General features: G+C 39.0%; 1 protein-coding gene across 10 annotated transcripts in view; it reads left to right on the forward strand.

Annotated features, from left to right (window-relative positions):
* Positions 1-20,779, forward strand: part of ARL15 (ARF like GTPase 15) — a 190,010-nt gene that overhangs the window by 88,605 nt on the left and 80,626 nt on the right. For 8 of the 10 annotated variants that reach the window (XM_083403187.1, XM_083403190.1, XM_083403189.1 and 5 more), the window contains 3 exons: positions 9,237-9,381; positions 13,441-13,500; positions 16,880-17,088. In XM_083403187.1, coding sequence (XP_083259313.1) covers positions 9,237-9,381; positions 13,441-13,500; positions 16,880-17,088 — 414 coding nt within the window. Of the gene's footprint in view, positions 1-4,466; positions 4,524-8,271; positions 8,471-9,236; positions 9,382-13,440; positions 13,501-16,879; positions 17,089-20,779 lie in introns of those variants that run through there. The other 2 variants (XM_083403185.1, XM_083403182.1) reach the window with 2 other exon arrangements.

Consider the following 20,779-nt stretch of genomic DNA (forward strand, 5'->3'; position numbering starts at 1 on the left):
TGCTTGCTTTCAAAAATGTGCACACATGGCTTTAAAAAAAATGCAAGCTGATGATAAAATGGGGAGAACTGAACTTTTAAGATTTGAAAACTGAGAAACCATAATTGACAGCTTCAGCTATGGTTCCATGTTGAAGAATAGATAAAGTTAAGGAAACGGGTTTGAACCAAGAAATGGGTTGAGAATGTGCTGTGTTCTTTGTAGGAAAAGAACGACTTGCAGAAGTAGAAACAAGAACCACTAATAAAATACAGTTAGCAGAATGGCAGTTGCCTTGCCCTTTCAACACAATTGAAAATAGTAATATTATAGTAATTAGGAGATTGAAAACATCATGGTGTTAAGCCTTACAAGAGATTGGATGAAGTCCAGATCTAGTTAAAGATGTGTAATCTGTTTATATCTGTAAGTTGAGTGCTTATGGCCCATTGATTGCAGGGACATTTAGGCTTCTCTGACTTTTCCATTGCTGGTACCCACCATGTTCTTGTAAACAGAACAGATAACACAAAAAGGCTGGAGTGAAAAAGGTACTTGAAGAACATTCTTAAAATGACTTTAATTTATTGCCTTTCTTTCAATCATCTCCTAAAAACAGTTTCCTTGTTTTGCACCTGCTTCTGATTATTGTAATATTTTGGACCCTGCTTCTGGCACTATTCATAGGTCTGAAGCACAAGTATAAGCAAGAGGTAAGTAAAAAGGTAGCGTCTAGACATGAAAAAACACATATACAGATATCCTCATCAGAAAGCTGGTATTGTACACTTGGTGGCAAACCAGAGTGAGTTGTTGCAAAATGTGTGCAGCAACCATGAATGAATGAATGAATGAATGAAATTTTCTGAATATCATGATCTTCAGAGGCCATGCTTTGGGTGCACCTCCCTGCTTTTGGAGGGGGACACAATTAGAGCCGGGAAAACGAGGCTTTGTTTTGGTACCCCAACTTTGGAACGCTGTCCCTAGGAAATGACATTTTGAAACCAGGTGAATACTTTTTAAAAAATTCTCTCAGGCCTTATAAATATTTTTGCTTTTTAATTTTTCTTTTTTACTCATTTGGTCTGGTGAGATTCCACTTTTGTGCTGCTGCTTTTAACTGATTGTATTGTTATGTTCTTAAATATTTGCAAATTGTCCTGGAAGTCTTCAGACTGAAGGATGGGATATTAAGTGCAGTGAGTAAATAAATAGCCTTGGTCTGTACAAGGAAGTTGTACAACTTCAAATGAAAGCTTTTGGGAGGCTGTTTATTTAAAATGAACTGAACAACGGCTTATCTAAACTCTGCTTGCAAATATAATAGTACATTGCATACAGAATTCGCAGCACTGAAGCCTCATTCTTGCATTTTAATAGTTTTAAACTATCATTAGGATGTCTCTTCACCCTAATCTGGACATGTCAGGTTAAGTAAAACATTGGTTTTATGACTGCCTATAATTTAATTTGGCAGGGCATAATATCTATTTTGCTCATAAGCACCCCCAAACCAATAATATAAAGCTAAATAAAAATAAAAAGGGTAGAATAAACTTTGTGCATCTGTTTCTTTGTATTTTTATAGTCCTGCATTGAACAAGATGTCTAGTCTTCTGTAGCCGCATATGATGTGGTACTTGTCTGGCTTTTAGATAACAAACGAAAGAACAGTGCCCTTTAGAAAACGACAACGTCCTGTTCCTTTCATTTACTTGTCCTAGACGTATTGGAGCTCTTGCTCTATTGCAGAGGGCACCGTGATCTGTTTTCTAAAGCCCATGCCTTTGGCAAATTGTTGTTTTTCTGCAGTCAACATACAATAGTAATCTTAATGTGCAGCACTGTGTGTGAATAAGCAAATATAAAAAACCCCAGGCTCAAGACTGTAAAAATATTGTGTGTTTTTCTAAAGACCAAGACAACAGAAAGGGCTAGTCACTGAAGTGGATAGTGGCTGTAATAGAGCGGAAAACTGGGGTCTCCTCAAAGAAGGAAGTGCTAGGATACACATGCTTTGTAACAACATTGTCTGGCTCAGTTTCTCATAAGGGTTTTTTATTATTAACAATCTGCCCTATTGTGGACAATAGTTGTGAAACAGTCTTCTGAAATTTCATCTCTTTCCTAATTAAGGAGAGGAATATTACAGGCACAGGAAACCTTTATTCCACCTGCAAAATTCTTGTTGGAAGACACTGGTGCAGTTAAGTAATTTTAGATTGTGTACTTCCTGGTGATATGCTGCCCACCCTTTAAATGGGGATGTGTATCACTTCACTGCTGTGTGTGGGAGCCCTCCTGCTCATTTTGTAGACTGGGGCCCTAGACCTGTGCCCCAGGATCCTGTAACTACATCACTGTTTGAAGAACAGGTTTAGACTTGTGTTTAAGACTACTGTTGAAACTCCTTAATTTATATCCTAAAAAAATATCTTTAAACCAACCTATTATTCAGGTAGCTTCATGCATCAGACGTTTCTAGCTTTACATCAAACCTGGTTGTATATACAGTATTATTTGCTAGAGTTTGCCACGTACATTTAAGAAAAAAGCCATTTCCTCCCATTTCTTGTGCAATAAAAACTTTGGAATAGCAGCATATAATATATGATGGAAAAGTCAAAAGATAACTCATCACCAACCTGGAGAAAGTTTATTTGTAGTCTTTAAAAACTGTTAATGTTATGTGGAATCTCTCTCTTGTTTGGCTTTAGGAATCTCACTTGTGACTCAAAATTTACAGGACGAAAACACAGCATTATGCTGTACAGATTGATGAATTGGATTAGAACTGAGTTCACATCACACATTCAGAGTTGGCATGATATTTGCAGGGTTCCGTGTTCCTGCAGAAAGATTTGTGTGTTTTTCTACCTACTTTGAAAAAGTCAATTTATCCCAGTTTTAGGCTCCCCCCGCCAATATATGTCTCATATCTGTGGACGTTGTGCCCATAAAACTGGCACAAATGGTAAGATGTGTAGTTTATGTACTGAGCAGTCAACATGTAACAGTCAATAGACATTTTGCATGTGTTAGAGACAAATACAACTGAAGAATCTTGACACATTGAAACTAGATCTCGCCAACTAGTCAGTGCAGTGTCATCTCTGCAGTCATTTCAGAGTTGTATTTACAGACACTTGGCAGAACTAAGAGGAGGTTCTGGTCTTATTCTAATTCATTTTGAGAAATCTTTTCTCTATGGCCTTCTTTTATACTTGCTTTTTTCTTTGCCACATCCTCATTTGAGACTGGGTCTTAATGATGGTCCTGACATGGGTGTCAGTAACAAAATAAATGTATGTGCTCTACCATTTATGAAGGGCACATATATTAATATTATTATTAATAATAATAGTAATAATAATTACTACTTTCCCCTTCAAGAGATGTAAACAGAGACCTAATTCTTCCTTATTGTCTGTTCACATGTGTTTTAGACATGTGCATTGTACTGGGGTATCTGCAGTTCTCAAGCTCTTTGCAGCTGCAAAGGGAAGAAGTGGGAGGGTTTGCATGTGGCACTGGCTTCCCTTGCCTTAGGTGGTGCAGACTCTTGTGCTGGCCCTGCAAATGATGAAATATTATCATTATTCCAGAAAACAGTATCCTGATAGGCAACTAGTTATGTTTGAGGAGTACTATGGAAAAGCACCTGGGGGTGAAAGGCCAGAACCCCACTTCTTGCCCTCTCCTGTCTCAGTGAGATGCCTCTCATTCACACCCCTCTCTTTGCCTTCTAGAGTGATACATTTAATTCTAGATTAATACATTTAATAAGTCAGTAGTGTGGTGTAGAGCGGTGGACTCGTAATCTGGTGAACTGGGTTCGCTTCCCCGCTCCTTCACATGTAGCTGCTGGGTGACCTTGGGCTAGTCATACTTCTCTGAAGTCTCTCAGCCCCACTCACCTCACAGAGTGTTTGTTGTGGGGGAGGAAGGGAAAGGAGTTTGTTAGCCGCTTTGAGACTCCTTAGGGTAGTGATAAAGCCGGATATCAAATCCAAACTCCTCCTCTTCTTCTAAATTAATAATTTTTTCTTCTAGATTAATAACAATCTTGCAGGAGACTATACCTTAAATAATGTAGCAAATATCCCCTTTTTCTAAACTGGTACCAGTTCTTGGCAATTGAGGTGCCCCGGCAGGTGTTTGGTGATTACAGGATAAACATTGTTGGGGTAGATTAAGCAGTTAAATAGCATTGACACTCAGGCTCTTCCTTAATCCATACTGAAAGAATCCCACCATTTCTTAGGCTGATAGACATGATAGTGGCTACATTAAATGTTTGTGTGAGTATGAAATTGCTGCTTGGCTCCTGTGTTGGCTATGCTCACAAGAAAGGGTTTGAGTGAAATGAAATTTCACAGGCTTGGTGTATAACTGATCCTTTTACAAACAAGTTGGGATGGCAGAGGCATATAAATTAGTTTTAAAATACAGTTAGTAGCCCTTTAAATGTTATTCAAATGCTTGGTTTCTATGGTCCTATGATTGGTTGGCATGCTTCTGTCTCGGGAGACAATGGGAGAGTGAGTGTTCAAATTAATGCTTGTTTAGTTGGTTGTAGTTGGCAGTTGTAGAATATTTATCAATACATCTATGGTACTCACAAAACAGAGCTTAGTTAGCCAAGCTTGTAGCATACTTTATTCATGAATCATATTGAAGAAGCTTTTCTAGCTTAGTTGAAGATCTGTAAAAGGATGGCTTTTAGCACAGCTTTGTGCTCCAGGCTATTGTTGAATAATCTGCGCCCATCTTTCATTTTAACAGGAAATGACAAGGGGAGCTGTTTCCTCAGCTTCTCCATATTTATATTCCTCATTGGTTTCTTGTGTTTTTCCATCAGTGGTTTGTTTTCTCTCTCTTCAGTCTAAGTAATGTTGTCTCTAATGTTGCTAGTTTTGCTTGCTTCTATCTTCTCTTGAGTTTTCATTACAAGAGCTTTTGAGACTCTGTAATTGGTAATCTGGGATTTAGGGAGTATGGTAGTTTGTGTGGGATGAGGTAGCATTTAATGGTTTGTGCAACTTTCCCAGGATTCATTGCCCAATTTCTTAATACTTCAGAAAAAAGAGGCATCAACCAGCCCAGCCCATGTCCCTACTTACTGAAACCATTTTCTACAATAGGTAGGGAATGTGGGAACAGACCACATCCAGCTCTAGGGATGACATTCCTGATTTAATGAGCTATCAAAAGATGAAGCACAGCATCCACTTACAAATCTAGTGACCCTTCTTCAGCTGTTAATTTGAAATCCTAACCTTCCTTCTCTACGATTGGCTTGTGCGGAGGCAAATACTTGGAATAAGATGGTTCAGAGAGAGCCTATTAGATTGTAGAAATATGAAAACATAGAGCAACAAAATAATAATAGATGGGGGCAGAACTGTAGGTAGGAACTGTCTTCTCTGTGTTCTATATTAGACAGCTTTTTCCTATACCCTTCCCTATTGTCTTTCACATTCTTTTGCTCACTTCATGTTGTACTGAAATGATGTTTGAATCCCAAAGTGACCCAGCTGACTCAGATCCTTAGCTAAATCAAAGCCTCTGCCTTACAATAATATAAATCATCCATGGCAAGCTTCCTCTGGCTACATATAGGAAGAATGGGGATAAAATGTGTAACATTTTGTGTATCATATAACAGTGCGGATTTTGTTTGGTACTTGGGAATATTGTATGTTAACATGTACCGGTACTTTGCTAAAGCAAGTGCTGAAGTATAGGGGCTTAATCACCCAAACCTTTTGCAAAGCCATATACCGTACTTTTCCATGCATTAGGTGAGGGTTTTTTACTCCAAAATAAAGTAAAAAATGAGGGGTCATCTTATACATGGGTAGTGCAGAGGAGGGATGGGCGATTGGTTGCATCCATGAGTAGGATCTAGCAGTTGGGTGGGTGAATGGTGTCTGCTGCAAGGGCTGCTTTGGATTGGCTGCTGCTTTGTCAATTGTGTGTGTTATGTGTGGATGCGTAAAGGCCTGCTTTGGATTGGCTGCTGCTTCTGCAATTTGGCTTGTTAGCATTTGCCAGTTGGGTGAGTGATCTTCGTCGTTCCCCACGAATAATTGCTCAACAACCATGGGCATTCCCCACCCCTAAAAAGCTCAACAACTCTGGTCAATTCTCCCCCAAAAGAGCTCAACAACTTTGGGCCATTTCCCCCCATTTCCTTTAATTTTAGTCCCCCAAAATAGGGGGCGTCTTATACACGGGGGCATCTTATACACCGAAAAGTATGGTAAATTACCTTATTTTTAGTGAGATGCCATTTAATATAATGATGATAAGTATAATCCTGCCACATACCTTGCAGCATGGGCTTGAGCCCACTGTATGCTACCTCATCACACACTCTTTTAATACAGTGGTGCCTCGCAAGACGAAATTAATTCGTTCTGCGAGTTTTTTCATTCTACGAGTTTTTTCGTCTTGCGAAGCACCGCTGTGTATTGACGGTTTCCCATAGGAATGCATTGGCGGTTTAAAAAAACAGGCGCAAGACATTTCGTCTTGCGAAGCAAGCCCATAGGGAAATCTGTCTTGCGAAGCAACTCAGAAAACGAAAAACTCTTTCGTCTTGCGAGTTTTTCGTCTTCCGAGGCATTCGTCTTGCGAGGTACCACTGTAAATGTTTTGGGGGATGAAATGTAAAAATAAATAATACATGTTTCATTATACAGACTAATTACCAATATAAAGAAAGGAGAACCATTGAAGAGCCTTGCTGGACCAGGCCAAGAACCCATCTAACCTAGCATTCTGTTTAGTCAGTAGCCAACCAGATGCTTATGGGAGGTCCACAATAGCCCTCTTCTATTTATGTTAATTTCAGTCGATTGACTCTGAGCTGAACTTAGTTGGATACAACCCATGATCTGTAACGTGGGAAGTAATCTTCAGCATTGTTCACCAGCTGACAAGTTATATGAAGCTCTGTTCTAATGGCAAGGCCCTGCTCTATATAATGAATCTAGGTAACAAGTTGAGACGTTTAAAAAAATGTAGTTTATTGTCCCGTAGCTATATTTACTGTCTGGTTCTAACTACAATAACAAATCAACTGTAGTGATTAAGCTAAGAAATACTGTGTTGTATAAACACAGGTGCAGATCTGTTAAGTATGAAGGTACAACCTTTATATAACTGCATGTTTAATGTTCAGGATCTTTTCTCTAAAGCACTATAAACTCCAGCAGCAGGTTCTTGAGGTATTCTTACCACCTTTGGCTCCTGATGTGTTAAGAATTTATTTGCCTTTTGAAATCTATAAAAAAAAATCAACATAGTCTTAGAAGGCAAAATAATAAGTCCCGTAGGAAAAATGAGGTTTCATTTTTCAGATGACCAATGGCTTTTAAGATATTGCAAAGGAATAATACATACAAGTACATTGCTATTAATATAGTAATCTTTTTTGGGGGAAAAAAGGTTTTTATTGAAAAGTGGGAAATGATATAATTTATTAAGAAATAAAACTATATACTGAAACCACTGAAGCATGGTAGGGAGAATACCATATCAGTACATCACTGGAATGGTGCTGAATTATACAAAAAAACCAACAACAACGATGCCATAAATATATCTGACCACATCTATCTATCTATCATCTCAGGAAACTTTTAACCAATGGCTGATTATCAGAAATGAATAGAATGCCAGTCATCTATAAATGAGTCCGAGTCATCTTGCCCATTATAGGCACAAATTTGTTTTGTTAATGTGGCCATCAGTGCAAGGGATCATATTTTTCTAAATTACTGTTCTGCTGTGGAAGAGTCTTCACTTTTGCACTGGTGTTCTTGTTCTATTCTTGATACCACCAAAGGAAAGTTAGGGCTCTGAACTTCGTCTCATAATATTTAATATCACTGATTTAGCTGTAGGTACAAAATTATGCATAAATGTAACTTAAGCAAGGTTTTGCCTCCAGGACCTGGTGATAGTATGGAATGAACCTTCAAATAGTCCCCTTAAGTTTTAACACTGTTGTTGTTGTTTAGTCGTTTAGTTGTGTGCGACTCTTCGTGACCCTGTGGACTAGAGCAACCCAGGCACTCCTGTCTTTCACTGCCTCCCGCAGTTTGGTCAAACTCATGTTGGTAGCTTTGAGAACACTGTCCAACCATCTCGTCCTCGTCGTCCCCTTCTCCTTATGCCCTCCATCTTTCCCAACAGCAGGGTCTTTTCCAGGGAGTCTTCTCTTCTCATGAAGTGGCCAAAGTATTGGAGCTTCAGCTTCAGAATATGTCCTTCCAGTGAGCACTCAGGGCTGATTTCCTTAAGAATGGATAGGTTTGATCTTCTTGCAGTCCATGGGACTCTCAAGAGTCTCCTCCAGCACTATAATTCAAAAGCATCAATTCTTCGGCGATCAGCCTTCTTTATGGTCCAGCTCTCACTTCCATACATCACTACTGGGGAAACCATAGCTTTAACTACACGGACCTTTGTCGGCAAGGTGATGTCTCTGCTTTTTAATATATCAACTGGCGATTGTATCTTTACAGCAACTTTTATGCTTTCATTGTTTCTTTGAATGATGTAATGTATATCTGAGGTTTAGTGCCTTGAATTTAGCATCTTTCCTTTAATTTCTGTATAAATGGGAAATATGAAGATGGTTGATAGTTATTCTCACTTGAGACAAGCATAACAAAAGATAAAAATAGGAGGGAACTAGGTCATTCAAGCCTGTTGTGTGATTTGGCATACTTGAGGAAGGAATTCAAAAGAGGCAGGAAGGGCTACCTTCATTAAGTTGTTGGCTCTGTGAAAGGGCATACAGTATAATTTATCAAATGGAGTAGTGCATTTTATGATTAGCTAGTCATGTGATATTGATTAAGTAAATGGATTACTTGTTTTCCTAGTCTAATAAGAAATATGTTGGCTGGGCAACAAGCAATGATCCTAGTCCTCTTTAAAGACAGTAACATATTTAAGAATGCAGTCTTATGTGTGTAGTGAAATGTAGTGGCTAAAAACCTTTTGAGAAACATACTGAAATGTACCTGGAACAATTCTTTGAATGCAATGATATGGCAAAAACAGGGTGTGCTTTAGGCCAAATGCATCTGTAGTAATCTTGATTCAACATAGTAATCCCATTGACTTTTACCAAAATTCTGTTTGTCTTCTTTCTTGGACATTAAAAATATATATATTAATATTAAAATTGTGTGATGTTAAATATTAAATCTTCTTCTTTGTGCTTTCCTCAACAGTGTTTTCGAGCACTTTGCTGCAAAGGGCCTCCACCACCACGACCAGAGTATGACTTGGTTTGCATAGGTCTCACTGGCTCTGGCAAGACTAGTCTACTGTCTCAGCTCTGCAGTGAAAATAGAGATAATATAGTATCGACAACAGGTAAGCTAATGCTTTATGTAACTTCTTAAACTAGATATATCTTTCAAAATTGTGGCAAAACTATTTGGCTTATTTCAAACCAAATTAAAGTGTGTTTAAAGAATGCTTAACATCTTCCATTTGGGTAAAATATCTGAATTGTAATTCTGTGCAAATAATATGAAAGTTGCCCGTTTGAGTATTTAGTGTCTATCCATTTAGCTGCAGCTTGTTGTGTCCTTTAATAAATAATAATTCAGATGTGAAGCTGTAGTGATCAAATACATAGGCAGGATATATTTACTGTATACCAGGAGGCCAGATCTTGTTAGACTACAACTGCCATTATCCCAAATTATTGGCTGTGCTGGGAGTCCAGCGTTTGGCTTCCTATGCTGTTTATTTTGCATTTCTCAGCATGCCCCTTAAATAACAACTCAAGGATATTATCTACCTATTATATTTGAACTTGCTCTTCGGTGAAACATCTCTGTTTCTTTGCATTAAACCTGAAATATGAATGGCCAAACTACACATCATGTGGAATTCAACATCATGCTATTACAAATGTTTCATCTGCACAAGCATATCAGATTGCCAAGTGAATTGATCCCTGTTCGCCTCCCCCCTTGCACTGTTCTGGGGATTCTTCCTTGAAAGCTGATTTCAAGGTTCGCTGGAGGTGTACAGGTGGAGATGGGAGGAAAGCCCCATTGCAGAAGCAGAAATCTTTGTGCAGGGCTTTCATTGATGGGGTTCATTAGGTGTTTTTAATGTGAAAACAGCTGTTTGTTTTTGGGCAATAGTACAAGAGGAGAATGGGACGCGGGTGGCGCTGTGGGTAAAACCTCAGCCCCTAGGACTTGCCGATCGTCAGGTCAGCGGTTCGAATCCCCGCGGCGGGGTGCGCTCCTGTTGCTCGGTCCCAGCGCCTGCCAACCTAGCAGTTCGAAAGCACCCCCGGGTGCAAGTAGATAAATAGTCACCGCTTACTAGCGGGAAGGTAAATGGTGTTTCCGTGTGCTGTGCTGGCTCGCCAGATGCAGCTTGTCACGCTGGCCATGTGACCCGGAAGTGTCTCCGGACAGCGCTGGCCCCCGGCCTCTTAAGCGAGATGGGCGCGCAACCCCAGAGTTGGGCATGATTGGCCCGTACAGGCAGGGGTACCTTTACCTTTACCTTTACAAGAGGAGAAGCTCAAATCCTTTATCTCTCTTCTTTGGTCCCAATTAAATCCTCTCCATTCCAGGTTGTGATAAGCTGTGAAGGGGGAAACCTGAGAACTTTAAGCTTTTAAGCCTTTTAATTTCCCTTCTGGAGTATATAGCAGTGTTTTTTTGGGGGGGGGTGTTACTTGGACTTAGCTCTGCTGTGGTCCTGATCCAGTCATGCACAAGACACTGCTGGTTTTTCAGAACAAAAGAAAGAAAGACATGGAGCTCCAACATCATGTGTAGTTTGACCCCAAGACAGATTTCATATTAAAGAAGCCCTTCAGTTAATTAGTAGCTGCAGTAGGAATTTTAGTATGTTTTCATATTGTGCTTTAAGAATGCTTATCACTGAAGAAGGTTGATGACACCCTTCTATATGATCCAGTACAAATGCAGGGGCTGCAGACTTATTGTATATTTTAACCAAGCATTTAATATAGGGAGCTTACTTTACACACAGTAGGGTTTGTTTATTCACATTTGCAGAAATTGAATGGGATGGACAAATAAGATGAAACCACTGGACATGCATGCTCATCTATGGAGGGACTGCAAAATGGATACATAATATGTGTAATATGTTCAGTGTCCTACATATGTACAGTACAGAAAAGTATTGTGCTTATCGGAACATCTTAGACAGTGTTAGAAACTGAGATATGAAAGCTAGGAGCTGAATGGCACCTTAAACCTGGGTTATGGCCGCCACAAATGAATGTCTAGGCACACATTTTTATAACAAGAATACAAAGCTGAAAATGAACAAACTGCTGCTAAAATCTTAAATTAATTTTTCACATGGACTAGTCCTCCTCTGAAGACTCCCCCCCCCAAAAAAAGCCATTCTTCCCCTGCCTGCCCCCCTAATATTCTTAAGAGGGTCTCTTCTCCAGTCCCCAGAGCTGGAAGTGAAGAGGCAGGAAAAGGTCTATTGTTGTTCCAGCAGTGTCAGTTTTAATCTGAAATTTTAGGCACAGTACTGCTCCCAGAGCTCAGAAACTGCTCGCATTAATGAAATCCCCTTTCGCAAAATGTGCCTAAAACAATGGGAGTTTTGAACGCTGGAGCTTATGTGTACTGACATATGAATTCTGTCTTGGTTTATTTTGATTTACTTTATTAATGTTGAAAAATCAATATAAATGTTTTGGAGAAGAAGAAAATAGCCTAGGCAGGATTTGAGTCTACCCTCTGCATTCTTACCATTTACTGTGTGAAATGTGCACTGTGGCAGTGAGCAATAAAAATAAAATTGGTAGGTAATTGATTATGTTGCCTTGTATACTCATACCCAGGAGAAGATGCAACTTTGGATGCATTTGCAAACGAAAAAGATTCCCTCAAAACAATTGAAATAAGTAACCAAAGCTGGAGGGTTAGGCATGGAAGCACCAGGAGTGGGTCAAATCTATCCCATAGAATCATATAGTTGGAAGGGACCGCAAGGGTCATCTAGTGTTACTCAGAGCCAGCAGTGGGGTCCCCTACACATCACTGACTGCTCTCTCTTCCCATATGGGTATTAAACTTGTCCTAAAGAACAAGTATTGGGACGCGGGTGGCGCTGTGGGTAAAAGCCTCAGTGCCTAGGGCTTGCCGATTGAAAGGTCGGCGGTTCGAATCCCCGCGGCGGGGTGCGCTCCCGTTGCTCGGTCCCAGCGCCTGCCAACCTAGCAGTTCGAAAGCACCCCTGGGGGCAAGTAGATAAATAGGGACCGCTTACTAGCGGGAAGGTAAACGGCGTTCCGTGTGCGGCTCTGGCTCGCCAGAGCAGCGATGTCACGCTGGCCACGTGACCCGGAAGTGTCTCCGGACAGCGCTGGCCCCCGGCCTCAGGGGTACCTTTACCTTTACCTTTAAAGAAAAACTTGACTACTGCAGAGGCCTGTACATGTAGTCTGCACTGCAGCTAAAGGGTTCCAGGGAAACTGGAAAAGCATCACTGTAGACTGGGTCATTTGGCCCTGATCCTAGGTACTGGGTAGCAGGTGAATGGACTAAAGGAATGTGAGGAAGCAGTGTTTACTGGATTGTCCTCCTGCAGATACCTTTTTAGAGAAGTCCAGCTGCTTCACTTTAAGGAACTGTTCCTACCTCGCCTGGAGCAGCTGTTTCTAAATTGGCACCTTTCCATCCTTTGTCTTCTGCCATACCCTTCACCAGCCCATACTCACTGCTTGAGGTTTACTGATATGTAGATCCAGTTCTAATCCTAAAAAAAAGTTGTGCCCCGGGTGTCTCTGAAAATATGTAATGATAAATTATTTTTGAGTTTGGGAGGCTCTGAATTTTGCATTTAGATATCAGTTTGTACAATTTCTCATTACAGAGAGATTAATTTGATTTCACAGAGTGGTATGAATTGAAAGAATGAGGAGAGATAGACAGAATTGGAAAGCAACTGATAATCTTCCACCAGCCTTTTGAATCCACTGCTGTTGTACCTATTATCTGGATTGAATAAGGATAAACTTTACAATCAGCTAAAATAGAATATGGAAAACAGACTCCTCTGCTTCCTTTCCAAAAAATAAAAACATGCCCCTAATTCTGTCAAAATTTTGCAAAATACTGTTACACTGTTTTATTTTATATAACTATCCTGCTTCTATGATTCATGTTTTGAAGTAATTCTAAATATTTTTGGCAGCAAAATGATTCTCGGAGGAATGGAGGAAAGGGAAGGGCCTGGGATTAGGGAAGGGATTAGGGAGAAGATAACTTTTGAAACCTTGCCCAGGCACTTAAAGATCACAAGAGGTTGAAGGCCCAAAGCTGAGAGGAGTACTACTACTATTAACAAGCATACTGCTTTGGATAGTCTCTGCACTCCAAAAATTACTAACTTTTTTTGTTCTGATTTCAGGTTTTAGCATAAAAGCAGTGCCATTCCAGAATGCCATCTTGAATGTAAAAGAGCTTGGAGGTATAACACTATTAATCAACTGAATATCTGACTGGTAGTTTTCCATTTCTTGGTCTCTCTCTCTTAATGATAATAAATAATACTTTATTTAATACTTAACAAGCACCTGTGACCGCTAGATACTAAGCATAAGCTTAAAGGAGTACAGTCTAGAGCGGACATGATGCAGGATGAAAGCAAGGGAAATTCAGAATAGCAGCTGAGGTGCAGAGCTTGCATTTCTACTTTGCAGTGCACAACTCCCATAATTTATGTATCTACTTAAAGGGAGGAATTCAACATAGCATTATGGCAGTTCTGTCAGTGCAAGCATTTCAGCTTGCCAGATGGAATGACCCTCTCCCTCCGCCCCCAGCATGCTATTCTGAGGGTTCTCCCAGTCAAAGCGGGGAGAAGGGGGGGGGATTCATGTTGTGCTAGCAGAAGACTTTCTGCTGGCTTCTGCTAGTGGGACTCATTAGTTGAACATGGCCTGCAATAGTGATCTGGCTTTTACTCCTGTCTTATGTCATGTATTGTGCAGAGATGGATTATTGCACCACTGACACTGGTTCAGAAGTAGGACTAGTAAAGCATTAAAAATAATATCCACACAAATGCTGGGCATGTGGTATCTTGAAAGAGTGTGCACCCAGTGTAAGGAATGATAATTTTTGAAACTTTAGCCAAGACAGATCTCTGAGTAGCAAAAAACCTGAGAACCTCCTAATTCATATGAATGGTATTATCAGTTTAGGCTACTGTATTGAAGTACACATTGAAGAGATAGTTATTTTACTTCCTTTAACAAAACGCATATACTGCTTGAGTGTAGTAAAACCTATAAGAATTAAAATGATCAGTTAAAAACAATAAAAAACACTTAAACATAATTTAAAATAACAGTAAAAAAAGATTAAAACATGTCAACACATATGAGTCTGGATAGGCTTACCTAAACAAAAACGTTTTAAGCACTCCAAAAGTGGTACAGTGAAGATGCCTGCCTGATGCCAATAGACAGAGAGTTCCCAAGTGTAGGTGCTACCACACTAAAACTGCAATTTATTACAGCTGCAATTACTTACATCTACTAAGCAGACTCTAGCCAAGATACTAATCCACAATTATTAAATCTCCATACCGTGGTACCTCAGTTGTTGAATGTAATCCATTCCGGAAGACAGTTCGACTTCCGAAACGTTCGACAACTGAGGCGCAAAGGAAGGTCGACAAAGTCAATGGAGAAAAAAGAAAAAAAACGCAGCGGAAGCTGTTCGACTTCCAAGGCGCCTTCAAAAATGGAAGCAATTACTTCTGGGTTTTCGGCGTTCGGGTTCCGAAATGTTAGGCTTCCGAGACGCTTGAAAACTGAGGTACCACTGTATCCATGGTTTCCATACATAAAACAATTCTGTATGGTGATGCCTCTTTAATGGAAGTATTGCTCTTAAAAGTAGCTAAAGATGAAATGCTTCCCATTTGGCGATATTGCTCAAGTGGCCAATGGACCAGCTAGTCCAGCATTCTGTTTTCACAGCGACCAATCAGATGCTTATGGGAACCCTGCAAGCAGGATATGAGTGCAACAGCAGTCTGCCACACGTGATTCCCAGGAAGAGAGGCATACTTCCTCTGACAGTGGTAGTAGAACATAATAATCATGGCCGCCAGTGGCTGTCCAAGGCTGCTGTCTAAGTATTTATTTATTTATTTCATCCATATACTCATGGAACAACTCAAGAAAGCTTATTGGGAGCCAAAGGAAAAAAACAGCGAGCTGTTTAGTTTGCCAGTAGTATCGGCCTATTCCTGAACTGAGAATCTTCTATGAACTGTGTCTGAAGTATTGGATGTGATACTGGTTCGAAATCTGGTGATTTTCTCAAGACTGAGTTGCTTATGAATGGAAATCTGAAAGAAAACGCTAAATAGGAAGGGAGAGGCGAGTAGAATCTTGTATATTGATAGAAATCAGGACATATTACGTCTCTGGCAAAATATGTTTGCTGTATTCAATTCCATAGCAACTTTAGTTCTGTGGCTATTACAAAAAGCAAATCTTTAAAATTTTAAACTTGTTTAATAAGGATATATTTACCTATTTGAAATTCTAGCATGTTGGTTTCTGATCAACCTATTGATCAACAAGTTAATGATCTCTTTTATGCATTGAGCGTGGCTCCAGAAAAATCAAAAACTTTATTTTCAATTTTACATTTTGAGGAGACTCACTGCATGGGATTAAATTGGTCAGCTGCTAATCTATCTGTTAAATGCTGACATAAATTGCAGATGAAAAAGATTGCTTGAGAAACATGACTCTTCTCTTTTTTCCTTTGAAGAAAAAGTTACTGTTTTATTTAAACAGAACTCTCATTTATGTAAGGCTTGCAGTCTGCTTTTATTTTTGCCGGACGCTGACAGCCTTCTATGAGGACATTGGGTTAGTGCCCAATATGGTGCTTAGCAGTTGCATAAGGGCAAAATTTCTGAGTTGGAACAGACAAATTGTCCTGTCAGTTCATTATCTGAGTAACAGACAGCTGGAGATGTTTCAGGGGAAAGTAAAAATGAATGGAAAAACAAAAGGCAAATTCACTTACCCTTTTTAGTCCTAGGGTTGATAAAGTGCTATTGGATGATGATGATTTGCAAGTTCTATTCTCTCTAGACCAGCTGAAGTTCTTGCAGTCTGGATAAAAAGGGGCTCTGCAGAATAAGTAGCCTTTAAAGAAGCTGTACGAAGGGTTAAATGCCATTTGAAAAAAATATTTCTTAAGTGGTAGGTGGCATTGGATCTGTGAAGACCTCTGGCAGGAATTATGAGAATAGTAATGGAGTATCTGGCAAGGAAGGCAGGGACCAGTCCAGAAGAGAGTTAAAAGTGTTTAAAAACCAATAATATTTGTAAATTGGGAAGTGAAGCCATTAAATAGAGCAGAGAGGTATTAGGATGAGTGCACTACAGAGTGATGAAAGTAAAGAATTTTTATTATTTACATATTTCTATCCAACCTTTAAAAAATTTGCAAAACAGATAACAATTAAAATGGCAAAAGTAAAGCCAGAAAGCAGTAGCCATTTTGGTATTAGGAACAGACAACTGGCCATGTTTTAAAGACCAAAATATGTCCCATTAAGTTGATAACACTTTACTGAGAGTGTAAAAGGTTAAAATATGAACATGAGTAGGAGCAGAGATTGACTTCGCTTATTTTTATATACAAGCTGTGGAATTAGTTATTAATTATTAAATTTGCATACCACCCTTTATCTGAAGATCTCAGGGCGGTTCACAGCATAAAATAGTTAGTTATTTAAATGAGTACTTAATCTTATTGTTCTTTTCGGTCTGACAACATTTCTGTTTTTGTTTTGTTTTTAACGATCATTAAAGGAGCTGACAATATTAGGAAGTACTGGTGTCGTTACTACCAAGGATCCCAAGGAGTAATATTTGTATTAGACAGTGCCTCTTCAGAAGATGATTTAGAAATTGCTAGAAATGAACTGCACTCTGCGCTTCAGCATCCACAGTTATGCACTTTGCCATTTTTAATATTGGCCAATCATCAGGACAAGCCAGCAGCTCGTTCAGTACAAGAGGTATGTTTAACATAGCAAGGTCTTATATGCTCCTAGTTATTTGCTGTGATGGGAAGTGAGTGTGTGTGTGTGTGTGTGTGTGAGAGAGAGAGAGAGAGAGAGAGCGTGCACACAGACACACACTCTGCACATGGACCTTTTGTGTGATGTGCAGGACCTGTAAGGGTTTGATGAATTCTTCTTTCAACGCATCTTGCTTAAGGGGAAAATGATGCTTTTAACTGACTTTACCAAAAGCTATTGAAAGTGCCTGCCTGCGTTGTTTATTTGTTTGTTTTTTAATCTGGGATTTTTTTTTTTGCTGTTAGTTTAATCTTGTTTTCATTTTTTGAACAGCCTTAGCACTCTCTTGTCCTCCAATGCGTGAAGCTCCCAGCAATATACACACTTCTGTATAAAAGCTTTTCATGTTTACTCTCATGCTAATGGTTAGCGGTTAAGTTGCAGTTCCTGCTCCTAACATTTTAAAAATTTAGCACAGATTTCCAACTCCAGGAGGGTGAGGGTTAATCTTGTTTATAACATGGTTACTGTGAGGAATGGGCAAAACTTGTAATTATGGTTCCATAATTTGGGTCTACACTGAACGTTTGATCGTGGCCATCAGCCTGATAAATGGTAGGATTTTCAACAGGTGTTCGTTCCCAAATTGCAATGGAAGGAACATAAGTGAACCAGCTCTCTCAAGTACCCTGGAGTTAGACCTGTTTAAGGGCTTTAATGGTGAGCTCTAGGACCTTGAATTTAACATGGAAACAAATGAGCAAGCAGCAAGGCTCACATAATACTTCCTTCAGCTAACACCAAACATTAACCTAGCTGTCAAATTCTGGGCCAATTGAAATTTCCAAAACCGGAACAAACTATCACAGATTAAACCTGCTCTATCATATGTGTAGCTTCATGCAACTGATGAAGTGGTACTGCAGTCCATGAGAAGTTAATCTGCAACAATAAACCTGTTAGTGTTTGTACTTCCCTCTTTCTTTCTTTCTTTCTTTCTTTCTTTCTTTCTTTCTTTCTTTCTTTCTTATCCTTCACTAATATGAAAAGTTCACAAAAGTACATGTGCCGGTGTCATAGCTCAGTGGAAGAGCATATGCTTTGCATGCAGAAAGCCCGGAGTTAATTCTCTTACATCTCCATGTAGGGCTGGAAAAGACACTTGTCTGAATCCCTGGAGAGATACTGCCAGTTCGATGGACTAATGGTCTAACTCAATGTAAGGCATCTTCTTAGATCTCAGATTAGCTTTTTAAAAGAGTTGACTCGCTGTAGACTTAATCCTTTCACAGAAGAAGAAAGACAAAAACCTAACTCAAACAAGAGTTTACACTTCTAGTTAAAGAGACAAATGAAGCCTGGGTGTTCATTAGTTTCTAGCAGTAGGAAAATCAATTTTCTGTGCTTAATGCAAAACGATTCTCAGTAAATTATGCATTTATTGAAAGAGGAATTTAGCGCTGTCTTGTCAAAATACGTGGTCTTTCTCTTTGACATTTCTGATGTGTGGTGGTGGTGTTGAAGCTAGGAGAGTGCAATTGTAGATGAGGATATGTGAATTCAGAAGCCCATACCTTTGCATGCACCTGAATGGGATCCTTGGCATGCAATGTTGATTTCATTATTTAGGTAGATTCCTATTGATGAAGCAGTTCTTAAAGTATCCAGGTCCTAGGCTGTTTAGGAATTTAAAGGTCAACATTATATCCTCTCTTTACTATATATGCATTGGGTGGCCTATTTCTCAGATATGGTTATCTATCTTTAATATAGTGATAATAGTGACAGTGGTACCTTGAAGGGCAATCTTGAAGACCACAGAGCATTTTTCAATCTGAAATGTTGTATGAATGCTGATTAGTAGTTCCAAAACCCTTTTGCCTAAAACTATGCAAGAGCCAAGAAGATTCTGCAACAGCTGTTAGTGATATTGACTTGTGGGAGGTATACTGTACGTTTTCCAAATTTGAAGTTTTTTAAGCAAATATTTTTCTTTATATATGGCATTTTTAAAAATAGCATTGTACAGATTATTTATCCAACCCATTAAGAAGAAAAACACATGTAACTTAATTTGCAAACCAAGGAATCAGATCCATAATTTTTGGTAATATTACTTGCTTATGTGAAAAGCAATGTACATGTATCCATACCCTTAAAGTATGTTAAAAACTTGAGAATTTTTATAGCTTATCTATTCTATGGCTTCCCTTTTTTTGGGGTAAAGTTTATTATTATTATTTCATTTTATAATATATATAAAACATATATAACAATTATAACTACAGACATAAATTAAAAGGTGAAAAACAAAGCTATAAAATAGGCATGTAGAACAAGTAGTTGCCTATGAGTTAGAATAACAAAGTCTATGTAAAGACTGTCCACTTTATCGAATCATCAAGTATCCAATTTTGCCAGGCTTGTGAAGAGAGTTGTCTTGAAAATGATGGTCAGCTGCTTATGTCATAAAGAAATTCAAAAACATTTAAAAATTCTCTGGAGGTTCTAGTCCCTGTCAAAATTTCAAATTAGGTGTGATTTTTAAAATTATAGGTATATTCCAGAGTGGGTGGTACCAAATGCCCAGTGTAAGATTGTGGCTTTTTTCTATTGGTTTGCATGCTGCCAAGATGATATAGAATTCCAGTTCTTTTGACAGTATATTTACATTGATTACTTCCTGTTTTAACATTGAACATTATGCTTTCTTATTTGATCATCTTAACAAATTAAGTTAATGTTTAGAAATGTGCTGCTTCTTCTAAACATATGATTTATACAGTAGGCAAATCACAAAGAAAAACTCCTTTAGGGATCATATTTAATATTCAGTAAGCCAATTTAGACACTGAGCAAGCTGGGATTTAAAGAAGCATGACTTGCTGTTTGTTACCTGTAGTTGTAATGTAATATCCTAAGCTGGAATTTCCTTGCTTATCCAGAATGATCTGCATGTTCAAAATCTCTGGAACATGATGAACTTCCTGCATTGAGAAGTCCTCCTTGAGAGGTTAATATTAGAAACAGGACTTCAGAGATATGCTTCCAAATATGCTCTGTCCCTTGGGCCTAAAAGTAAACTTTGCAAAATTTGCGGCTATGTGCTTCAACACTCCCCTGCCAAAAAGAATTCACCAACATCACAAAGATAAAACTCTGCCGTATCCAGTAGATACCTAGGGTACAAATAACCAGAAACCTCAGCAAACTATACCACCACAATTATAAACCCTATGGTGACAAATTCACAAAGACCTGAAGAAATGGAGTAATCCTAACTTCACTCTCTCAGCTAAAATAGCCATGAGCAAAATGATCAACCTTCCAAAATTAACCTACTTATTTCAAACCCTTCCAATCTGGATTCTACCAACCCAGTGCCGCAAGTGGCAGAAAAAACTACACTCGTTTATCTTCTCACACAAAAAGCCAAGAATAAGCCCCAAACACCTGACCTCCTCCACTCAGAAGGAGGATGGGGAATCCCCAACACCGAACTATATTACATCGCCAACCAAGTGTGCCACATAACCCCATACATTCTAGAAGATGAGACAAAACAATAGGTACACTCAGAGAGAGACATAATCAAAAACACTCCCACAACAGCATACCCTTTCCTCTAAAACATCCAGAACTGGCCCTATTGAACATCTTCCAAGATAACAATGCCCACTCACACTAT

This window comes from Podarcis tiliguerta (assembly GCF_965153285.1).
Source record: "Podarcis tiliguerta genome assembly, chromosome: 11".
Lineage (NCBI taxonomy): Eukaryota > Metazoa > Chordata > Lepidosauria > Squamata > Lacertidae > Podarcis > Podarcis tiliguerta.